This window comes from Amphibalanus amphitrite, unplaced genomic scaffold, assembly GCF_019059575.1.
Source record: "Amphibalanus amphitrite isolate SeventyFive unplaced genomic scaffold, NRLGWU_Aamphi_draft 002144F_arrow, whole genome shotgun sequence".
Lineage (NCBI taxonomy): Eukaryota > Metazoa > Arthropoda > Thecostraca > Balanomorpha > Balanidae > Amphibalanus > Amphibalanus amphitrite.
The window spans coordinates 5,158-16,602 of record NW_024883637.1 but is presented as its reverse complement, the minus strand read 5'-3'; the positions used below and the strand labels follow the sequence as shown (position 1 = coordinate 16,602).

The window sequence follows — 11,445 nt, the reverse complement described above, 5'->3', positions numbered from 1 at the left end:
GCCTTAATATAAAGCACATGTGCAGTGTGCACATCTACCGATCAAGGCTATATGAACCAGACAGAGTGTTCCGGGGGCGGGGCCTTGTATGCTCTCCCATGTTTGAGCGTCCGAATGAGTTTTTCATTTCCACAGAAACCCAATGCCTGAATAGTGTTAGCACACTCTTGCTTCATGCCGTGAAACAAAGCTGGAGCCGTGAGCTCCGGGGCCACAAATTTGTGCCGATGTTAATAACGGCGGAGCAGCATGTGCTCCGGCACATCACCCTCTTCTCGGCACACTCTGCGCCGCGGGGCACCGCTTGTCTAGGCACTGCTGGCACGCCGCGGAGTTGAGACAGCCGATTCGGTGCCTTATTGGAGCGAGCGGCTCCAGTGGCCCGCCCTTATCTGGTGCACCGAAACGGCATCCTCTCGGTCCGCTCCGGGGATAGGGAGCGGCGACGTGCTCCCGAGGAGTGGCTTGAATAGTGATTCTGAGCAGTTGTCGCGCCATTCCTGCGTGGCCGCACAGTGAACCGCCCTGGTCAGCGAGTGGGCGTTTAAGGGCAAGGCGGCCGCTTGTTTTGTCAGGTCGTCCGCGCTCTCAATCCCCTCGATAGCAGTATTGCTTAGGGTGACCATCCCACCTTAACCCTTGCCCGCACATGGTGGTTGCCACCCCCTTCCCCCCAGGTAGTCTTTCTGCTCTGAACTCAACATTTTTAGAGCTAGAAGGCTGATTTTTCGTATAGCTGCTGCTCTATCCTTTCTTAATATCTACCGAAAATTTCAAGGTTCTGTGATTTTTGGTTTCGGAGACATGACCTTGTTTTTCAGGTCGTCATGACCCAAATGGCCAATTCTCAACATCTTGCGTTTGCCATGGGCCTTGTGAGCTTTTGACACCTTGATTTCGGCCTTTTTTGCCAGTCTCCCACCTATCATCGAACATGTTGTTCGACGATGTACAGGTGTCAAGGTCAGGGTCAAGGTCAACCTAGGTCATCTAAGATAATTGCGTTTTAGGCAAGCTGAATTTACTTTTCGTGGAGTTTTATGACTGCATTTTTGGTAAAAACTTCTCAGATCATGATTTTATGTAATATGGACACACAAAAAATCGGTGCACACATACACACACACATACACACAGACACACACAGACATACAAACACATATAATAGACCTTGACCTAACTTGACCTGAAATGACCTCAGCAGCAAAAATCTGGTCGGGTAGTGTGACAAAGAGGTTCTAGCTGGCTTGGCAGCAGAAAACAGCATCGTCGTCGGTATATGATAAGCAGCGCACTTGATATCCAACGGTGACCCAAAACAGCAACATTTTTTTAGTTTGGCCTGACCTGGAAGTTCAATGACTGACCTGGGAAGGTAAAACTGGGTATCATTGGATTTTTCTCTTCCCAAAGAATCTTTTTGGTCTTCATCGCTAAACTCTATCTCCAACAGGAACGAAATGGCGAGAGGGTGGCAACCACCCCCATGTGCGCTCTAGGATGGGAAAATGGCATGTGCGGGCAAGGGTTAACCATCACAATCAGCAATGACATATTATAGTGCATGTATGGCCTAAACTTTGAATTCATTTAAAAGGGGGAAAAACGCAAGAAAATGCGTTAATTGAAAAAAAAATGCCCTTTTAAATGAATTCAAAAGTTTAGGCCATACATGCACTATAATATGTCACCTGTCCATTGATAATCCTCAATCAGCAATGAATTGATATGAAATGGATCCCATTTTCAGAACGTGAAGCTGAAGCCGGGCCAACGCAGAGCTGCGGATCGCACACTCGCGACTGGGCTGCTGGAGCGGCCGGCGGCAGCATGGATGACAAACGTCAGCTCAGCAGCATGAAAGTCACGCGGGTAGGTCAGGTTGATGAGCCAGTCTTTTGCTTGCTGTAGCTACTTTGAAACACCTTTTTGCATTTTAGAACCGACACAACTACTGACAGGTGTGCAGAGTCGATGGACGATTTGATGACTGACTCCGGGTTTGTCAGAAATGTTTCATCTTGCCTGCAACAATTCTTTGCACGCTCTTAGATTGCAAGACCTAAAATTGCAATATGTTTTAAAGTAATGTGCAGAGCTATGAAGAGGTTCTGGCACAAGTGTTGTTTCTGATTTTAACTGAAAAGGATTGTTCAAAACGTAAGCTTTGTCTTTACTACGACCAAATCTGGCTTTGAAGCATCAACGAACGTTTTAGTGTCTTGGGCCATGCTATATTGACACCGATCCGGAGTGGATTGACACCGATCCGGAGTCGGTAAGATTTGGGCGACTCAGACTTCCGGCACCGCGTGCGTGCGTGCGTGCGTGCGTGCGTAAGTGCGTGCGTGCGTGCGTGCGTGCGTGCGTGTGTGTGTGTCTTTCATTTATACCACTTAACCTTATCTAGATGCTATATCAGTGCTGTTTCCTGTCCGCTTGTGCAATGTTATCCCCTCCCCTACACCGATTGCTGATGGGTTTCGTTCCCTGTGCGTTACAGCTCGCTTTCCACGTCGGTGGCCTAGCGGACCGGTGGAGTGGCGGTGGTACGTGTAGCTCACCTGGGGCGGCGGTGGCAGCATTCGCTGTATCCGATCATCTCCCAGTCTAGAGGCCCCGTGCACGGCACCGGCCGGCGGCATGGACCTGGTGCAAGTAGCCTAGCTCGGCCAGTCGGCCCAGCTTGTTCTCTCTCGGGCCGCGGGCCGACGTCGAGGAGCTCAGGCGGGCCAGTCACATGCTGCAGCTACAGAACCGAGATGGTGGACCTCGTCGCAACGCTGCGCGGGCCGCTGGACCACTCAGAGGATGAACAGGGGGAACCCACCAGTCATCTGCAAAACTACGGATAGCCAGTCGGCCCTGTGCTCAAGACCGGCGACACAGCTCGAAGTTGCAGTGTGGAAGTCCCTGCTTGCGCGGGGAGAAAGATGACCGGATTCAAATCGGCGGCCCCGGTGCGGGCTGTAGGGTAATAAGCGTGCCCCAAGGAGGCGGCACAGTTACCGTGGTTAAACCGTGGTTAACAGTTACAGTTACCAGTTACAGTTAATCGTGGATTGTCACCCAAAGGTTAATGGAGGCATGGTGGCGTGACGGCGGACGGTCGGCGCGGCACCTTCTGTCACGGGATTGACAGTGCTGCATGGAGTGAACACTTCGGTGGAAATAGAGTGCGGGTCGGGGTGATGAAGTTCATCATTGAAATAGTTGTGAGGATCATCAGATGACAGACAAGAGCGGCAAGCGGGGAGGAATTATACCGGTGCTAGGTAAAGTTCGTTATGATCAAAGTGTAACTGATAATTGTACGATCCATTTGCTGTGCAACTGCTCATTGTGACGTTCATCCCCCCTCTCCCGTGGCCGTATGTATGAGAACGATAGTTCCGGCGATTTTTGACTAGCATTCGTAACATGATGCATGACGATGTATTTGTTTGGCGGGCTTTTCTGCACATTATACATGACCTGTTGTCTTCCCCTACCGCGATATTACTGGTTACCGATTCGCATGCCATGAATTTCACGCATCAGACCTCAATTACTTTATTGTGAACATAAGTGACTACGATTTGCGGGCAACACCTCTTTACAATTACAAATGCGGGCAACACTTCTTACAATTACAAGTATTTGTATTTTGTATGATCATTCAGATAATGATCATTCATATTCGTGATTGTGGTAACCTCGGTAATTTGCCGTTTGTGAAACTGTTCGGCGCGGTGTGAGCTGACATCTGCCGAGTTGAGCTCGGACCGAGCATGTTAGTTCTGCGCTGTTGGTTGCTACTATTGATGTCAATTATAGAAAACCAGAGTACCGATACCAACAAAATACCAACCAAAACCGTGAGAAATATCGAAACCGAACCAACCTAGGAACATGAGGCAAATACCAAATTTATACCAATCTATCTACCAATCTACCAATCTATCTGCGTCATATATTAGTATGGGTTCATAATACCAACAAAATATCAAATATAGGGGGATTGAAATACCAAATACCAAATTGGTATCGGTTTGGTATCGGTATACCAAAATGTTGGTATCCGATTGACATCTCTAGTTGCTACTCTGTGCTCGTGGTAAATTCACATTATCATTTATACAGTTGAATGACAGATGAAGTTTCGTCTTGGCTTTGCGTGTGATTGGTGGATGTTTTTTTCCGTTTGAAATTGGTTAATGTGCGTTTTGTGCGCATATTTTTAACCGGACTTCTTGAAGTATTGAGATGAATACACGAAGCACTGAGGGGGGATGCAGATTTCTGGCTTCTCGTCAAACTTCCTAAGGAATGTTCGAGACGGATTTTGCGGTAAATTTTCCATACGTAGGTCTAAAAAGTCACGTCGATGTCAGGTTAAGTCTGGGAAAATATCTGTATTGGTTTATATAATGATAAATATTGTTATTCAAATGGGAAGGAATCATGTTTAGGACGAATATTCGAAACACCAGGTACTTTTTATTTATGGTAGCTTTCGAAATACTTTTAATATAGCTATATAGCTTTTAAATACAAAACACGGTGTACCGCTGGCAAATGTGTACCGTGTGCTGAAGTAGTGAAAAAGTGCAGACCTGCGGAATTATAATATGTATTTTTTGTATGCATGTTGTTTCGCCGTTTTGACGATTTGCTTATGATGTTGAAGCGCATGCGATAGGCATCTGTCTTTTTATCATTGCTGACGTCTGTGATATTACCTGATATTTTTACTCTTCATCGAAGAAGCGAAGACTTAATTTAAGCATGTGACCACATAATTTTGGAAATTTGAATGTGCGCCACTTATACGCATCCAAACGATGTTTAATATCACGAAACGAACGACTAGGATGAATTGTTAATTTTGATTTGATTCTATGTGTGTCTAACTGTCTAGGCTGAGGAAGAAAGCCGCAGTGCTTTCCAAAGGTACCATAAATAAAAAGCACCTGGTGTTTCGAATATTCGTCCTAAATATCTGCATGGACTTTGGAGAACAGCTAACATCATCTAATATTGGAGCGTCCGAGTTTGTCAATATCTGAAAACCTATTTGAGATTTCGCTGCGTGTGGTGGCAATCAGGGGCGTCGTTTTGTATAGGCCTGGGAGTGCCCGAGCACTACCAATGTTCAGCTGAGCACTACCAATGTGTTGTTGAGCACTACCAACATTTTTCTTCACTTATTGAGAAAATTGCATTCAAACATGTCATACAAATAAAATGAATGAGGTTCTTATGTATAAAATCAACATGATAGCAAGTAACTTCAATGGTAAGTGGTAACTATTGATGAAAATCTATAGACTTACTCCACAAGTAGATTGAATTTGAATTGGTTGACCAATTCAATCTTCTCGTAGCGTACCTAAGTCCATAAATTTCCATCAATACCTAGGTATCATTTTCACTTTCCACATCATGTCATTACGTCAAGTAATTTCAAGTTATGTGGTACCTACCTACCTACCTACCTACCAAGTTTCACAATAGTCGGGGCGTCGTTTTGTATAGGCCTGGTAGGGCCCGAGCCTTACCAATGTTTATTTGGGCCCTACCAATGTTCGCTGAGCCCTACCAATCTTTTGTCACTTATCAGTTGAAAAAAATCAAAATAAACAGATAAGCAAATATTAAATAAGCACATATGCAAGTACATAAATAAGGTTCTAGCCACAGTAGGTGCATGTAGCTGACAATGAGGTTTCACGTGTCTAGGACTCCGGTCCTTAATGGATTTTAAGAGGCTCGAAAACGCAATTGGTTATAGAGGTCCATAACTGCCTCTGAGTCCCGCATACCACGCGACCGCCCCTAATAGACCCCGATCCGTCTCCACACCAGCCGCTGGAGGCCCTACACCGACTTCGGAAGGTGCCGCGGTGCTCCAGAATAGGCCATATGTATATTGATTTGAGTGGGTGATGCAGCCTGATTCCCCAGGGTTCAACGCCAGGTCATTACCGCATCAGACCCCGAAAACTGAAGCTCGCAACTACGAGGGGCGTTCAAAAAGTTTCGGGCCGAACAATGAAGGAGTTGGAATTTTGGCCTGCAAGGCGGTGTGTTAAATGATGTGTTATTGGGATGTCCACTTACGCAAATTAAGTAAGTGGCCATTAATTAAGTCTCTTCTGTGATTGATTCGGGCTTCTATTCGTAGCATAGTTCGCCATTTCGGATAGGATGGGCGACGCCCAGAAGAGAGCAGTGATTCGTTTCATAGTAGTTAGTGCAGAAAAGGCACCAAGCGTTAACCCTCGCCCTGGGCATTTTCATAACACGGCCTGGCAGGGGGAGGGGTCGATGCGACCCCCCTCCGCTCGTCAACTTTCCAAAACAGGGGCACACAATTGATGATGTGCGTCCATTCGATAAACATCGAGGAGAGGCTATAGGGAAGCTGACGTAAAGTGTGCACCTGATCCGCGACCACGCACCGCGTACATGGGCGGGATGACGAATAGTGAAGCGATGAGCTTCGAGTTGTTGTCGCATCCACTTTTTTCTCTCCGAACCTTGCACACTCTGGTTAGTGGTTGCCACCTCTTCCCCAACATAAGAAAATTAGCAGCGGCAACCTCGCTAACAGCAGGGAGACGAAATCAGCCGTCTTGGACGTGCAGGATGGGTCCAAAACCCACTTGGTTATGGAGGCCTTGAGGGCTCTCGCGAAGCGCTGCGCGAAATTTGTTTGTCTTAACGGTGTTTATTTGAATAAATGAACTTTTTGGTCTAATGAGTCGATGCTGTATCTCTTAATTCTTGTAGTGCTCTTTGTATGTAAGGCATGTAGGTGATTGGTAAATTCCTTTTTAATGACCTCCTTACAAATTATTTATGTTTTTGATGTATTTAGCTTGATACAAATTTTCGGCCACGGGCCTTGATCACATATCAGTTTAAACACAGACACGAAAGACACACAGACACCAATGCAGTTACAGTTTTGCCAGTTTTTCAGTTTCTGTACAACTTCGCGTGATAAAAAAGCACAATATACCTACAGTTCTAAGGAATATGTTAGATGGGCCCAACAAAAACGATCATAGACAACCTAATAGGTCAAAAATTAACTTTAAATTCGTTTTCGTATTCGATTCATTCATCTACTTTTCAACGTTCACTCATGTACATGCACATAAAACCCGATAACTACATAATGTACCACGATGATACATTCCGATTCAGTTGCGGCTTTAGCTTTCGGATTTGTAGCGACTCACTTATCTTTCGGTGTGGATGGTCGCCGGTTTTTTGAATGATTTCCACCGTTAGAGGAATTTCACCCCTTTGAAGTTCTAATTCTCTGTGAGCCGATCTAAAGTGATCACCAATGGGTGTGTCTCGGGTCTTGTTCTTGGCGCTTACGACATGCTCATTAAAACGTAGCCTAATAGGCCGTTTTGTCTCGCCCACATATGTTACTTCTTCTCCACCTTTCTGGCAGACGCTACATGTGATTCTATACACTACACCTGCGGTTAGGCACTTCCCTTTTAATCCCGACTCACAAGTATTGCAAACTCGCGACCCTGCTGGGCACTTGGGATGGGAGAGGGCAGAACGTGTGAGGCGGCTTTTCAATGTGTTCTTGCTTTGCCAGGCTACTCGCAAGTTTAAATCAGTTTTTCTCACGATGGCATTGACTTTGGCACAGACGGTCTCGTCGATATATGGTAGAGTCAGGTACCCGTCTAGCTGCTGTACTTGCTGCTTTTTGTGGTGCCGGTGCTCTCCATTTGTCGTCGGATGTGTCTCTGCTCGGGTAGCCTCTCGTTGCAGCCTCCGCACCAACTGTTTTCTGTAGCCGTTTTCTTCGAATAGCTGCTGTATCTTCTGGCAGGAGCGAGCACGTGCCGCTGCATCTGACGACAGTCTGATGGCGCGTCGAAACTCGGCTCGTATCACTGCCTGCTTGGTCTTCATGGGATGTGATGATGTGATGGATGATGATCCCGGAGTGATTTGGCTTTATATATAGCTCTGTTTGGTACTTGGAATTTGAGTTCACAGTGATGAGAGTGTCCAGAAACGGTACGTTTCCAGACTTACTGCTATCTTCCAGAGTGAACTTGATTCTCGGGTGGATGGAGTTGAGGTACTCGAGGAACTTGTTCAGCTCGTCTCGTCCGTGAGTCCAGACTCCAATGGAGTCATCAATATACCTCGAGTAGAACTCTGGTTTCAGCACTGCATTGTCCAGTGCACGCGTTTCGAATTTGTGCATGAATATGATGGCTACTGGGGGTGCCACCTTGTTGCCCATGGCGATGCCGACTCGCTGTCTGTAGAACTCGTTGTCGAATTCGAATACATTGTTTTCGAGGCAGTGGGTGAGAAGGCGGGTGACGTCATTTGGTTCTAGTCCACACAGGTCGATTTCGGCTCGGTGTTCGTCTATCATATCGGCAACTGCTGACACGGCTTCGTCTAGAGGGATGCTGCCATAGAGATTAACGACATCGATGCTAAATACTATAGCACCTGGGGGCAGCTGATGTCCCGGAAACTTGTCGCCCAGTCGTTTCAGGTATTCACCCGTGTTTCTGAGGTGTGCTGGAACCTTTTCCAACAGCTGGTTCAGGATCCTCTCCAATAACCAGGACGTTTTCTCGGTTGGTCCACCACATGCTGAGACGATCGGCCTTAGGGGAACTCCGTTTTTATGGTTCTTCGGAAGTCCATAAAATACTGGTGTTCTGGAGTTCGTCGGTGTCAGATCTTTGATTAGTTTCTCGGGGAGCTTATCTCTACTCGTTTGCTTGAACAGCTGCTTCGTTTTCGCTTCGATTTTGGCTGTAGGGTTGTTCGAAAGTTTATCGTAGTTCGTTTCGTCATCTAAGATAGCGTGCGCCTTCTCTACGTATGAGTCCTTGTCCAGTATCACCAGTCCCTTAACGAAAACGAATTTAAAGTTAATTTTTGACCTATTAGGTTGTCTATGATCGTTTTTGTTGGGCCCATCTAACATATTCCTTAGAACTGTAGGTATATTGTGCTTTTTTATCACGCGAAGTTGTACAGAAACTGAAAAACTGGCAAAACTGTAACTGCATTGGTGTCTGTGTGTCTTTCGTGTCTGTGTTTAAACTGATATGTGATCAAGGCCCGTGGCCGAAAATTTGTATCAAGCTAAATACATCAAAAACATAAATAATTTGTAAGGAGGTCATTAAAAAGGAATTTACCGATGCTGTATCTCTCTGCTCCTTCATGGTCGGGCCCGTAGCTTTCTGAACGCCCCTCGTACTGTCATCCTTTTATTTTGGCAAGCAGGTCTTTCTAACTATCGTTGTGTTTCCAGTCCTCGTTAGTTGTCGAACCCTTCAATTGGCGTGGGTCTTCAAAACCGTTCCTGGCCCCGCAGCCGTCTTTTTTAGTCGGCTTGGGCCCTCAAAGCTGTTCCTGTCCCCTTTCAGCACAGCCGTCCTTCTAAGTCGATGTGGGCCTCTTTCAGAATGGCGTGCATTCCTCCGACACTATTGCCTATATAACTGCACGTTTTGTGCATGGCGTCCGGTGTGGACCCAGATTTCCAAAGTTTTTTTTTGTGTTTTTTTAGATTTCGGTTAGTCTTGTCAATGACCAGGGCGAAAAATAAGTGGCCGAAATCCGATGAGAAAGGCAGATTTGGGGGTACCCTACCTTGTAAGCCCCGTCATATATGGCCAGCCGCCGCCTTTGGGCACTACCAATCATTTTCGGAAAACGACACCCCTGGTGGCAATATTATATTTCACGACATGGGACCTTAAAGAAGACTAAATATTCAAATGTTCTGGTGCAATGATTGTTAGATTTTAAAAACAATGGTAACAATCATTGCACTAGAATATTTGAATATTCAGTCTTTTCTTTAACATCCCGTGGCTAACCGGTCGGCTGCCGATCGCGGTTGAGAATTAGAGCTGCCAGATTTCGAATGGAAACAAGCACAGTTCCCAAATGTTCTGTTCCCAGAAGTAATTGAGACGCTAGAATTATGTATCCAGTACAGATTTTAAGAAGACTAATGGGCTGAACAGCCGTTTTTCAAGAACTTGGCATACCATGTGTCCGTGTTGTAATTGATAACATTGATAATCTGGCAGCTCTAATACGTCAGCTGATAGGACCTAATTATCGTGGTCAGCCGCAACTGGCCCATTCTGCCGGCGACTTCACTTTGTTCTGAGCACTGTGTGAGGGGCACTGCGTGTATCTTCTACAGCGAGGTGATCATTGAAGCGTTTTGTGTCGTCTGTACGGCAAGTCTGTTATAAGTTTGAATAAGTATGTTCAGTAAACTAGTATTCAATACTTCACTTGTGTCCTTGCTGCCTTTGTCTTTTATTTTGTATCAGATTTTTTGTCACGAGATTAAGCGATAATAAATCTGCCATGTGCAAGATTTTAAAAACAATTGTAACAAACATTGCACTAGAATCTTCAGTCTTTCCTTTAACATCCCTTGTCGTGAAGCATAATAATGATAAGTTACGTTATATAAAACCGACATAAAGAAACCAAAGACAAAACCAGCAACGAAACAAGTGAACGTATTGAATATCGGTTTACAATACATACTTATTCAAACTTATAACAGACTTGCCGCACAGACGACACAAAACGCTTCAATGATCACCTCGCTGCAGAAGATACACGCAGTGCCCCTTACCAGTGCTCAGAACAAACTGAATTCGCCGGCAGAATGGGCCAGTTGCGGCCGACCACGATAATTAGGTCCTATCAGCTGACGTATTAGAGCTGCCAGATTATCAATGTTATCAATTACAACACGGACACATGGTATGCCAAGTTCTTTAAAAACGGCTGTTCAGCCCATTAGTCTTCTTAAAATCTGCACTGGATACATAATTCTAGCGTTTCGATTACTTCTCGTAACAGAACATTCGGGAACTGTGCTTGCTTCCATTGGAAATCTGGCAGCTCTAATTCTCAACCGCGATCGGCAGCCGGCCGGTGAGCCGGAACCTTCAGTCTGTTCCGAGCGCTGGTGAGGGGTGCTGCGTGTAACTTCTACAGCGAGGTGATCATTGAAGCGCTTTGTGTCGTCTATACGGCAAGTCTGTTATAAGTTTGAATAAGTATGCATTGTAAACTGATATTCAATACGTTCTGTTGTCTCGTTGCTGGCTTTGTCTTTGGTTTATTTATGTCGGTTTTAAATAACGTAACTTATCATTATTATATTTCAAAAGGGATGTTAAAGAAAAGACTGAAGATTCTAGACAGAATAAAAAGACAAAGGCAGTAACGACACAAGTGAAAGTATTGAATACCAGTTCACTGAACATACTTATTCAAAATTATAACAGCCTTGCCGTACAGACGACACAAAGCGCTTCAATGATCACCTCGCTGTAGAAGATTACACGCAGCGCCCCTCACCAGCGCTCGGAACAGACTGAAGGCGCCGGCTCACCGGCCGGCTGCCGA

General features: G+C 45.6%; 1 protein-coding gene across 1 annotated transcript; it reads right to left on the bottom strand.

Moving 5' to 3' along the window:
- Positions 1 to 7,700: 7,700 nt before the first annotated feature.
- On the bottom strand, positions 7,701 to 8,410 carry LOC122376452. Its single transcript, XM_043356324.1, has 2 exons — positions 8,059 to 8,410; positions 7,701 to 7,882 (listed from the first exon to the last, which is right to left on the bottom strand). Exons 1-2 carry the CDS (start codon positions 8,408 to 8,410, stop codon positions 7,701 to 7,703), a joined length of 534 nt encoding a protein of 177 aa, XP_043212259.1.
- Positions 8,411 to 11,445: the final 3,035 nt, after the last annotated feature.

Excerpts from the sequence above, each read along its gene's own strand:
- LOC122376452 (XM_043356324.1), bottom strand. The coding sequence starts at position 8,410 with ATGATAGACGAACACCGAGCCGAAATCGACCTGTGTGGACTAGAACCA. Across the intron at positions 7,883-8,058 it reads GTTCACTCTGGAAGATAGCA|ACTGTCGTCAGATGCAGCGG; the intron begins GTAAGTCTGGAA and ends ACGCGCCATCAG.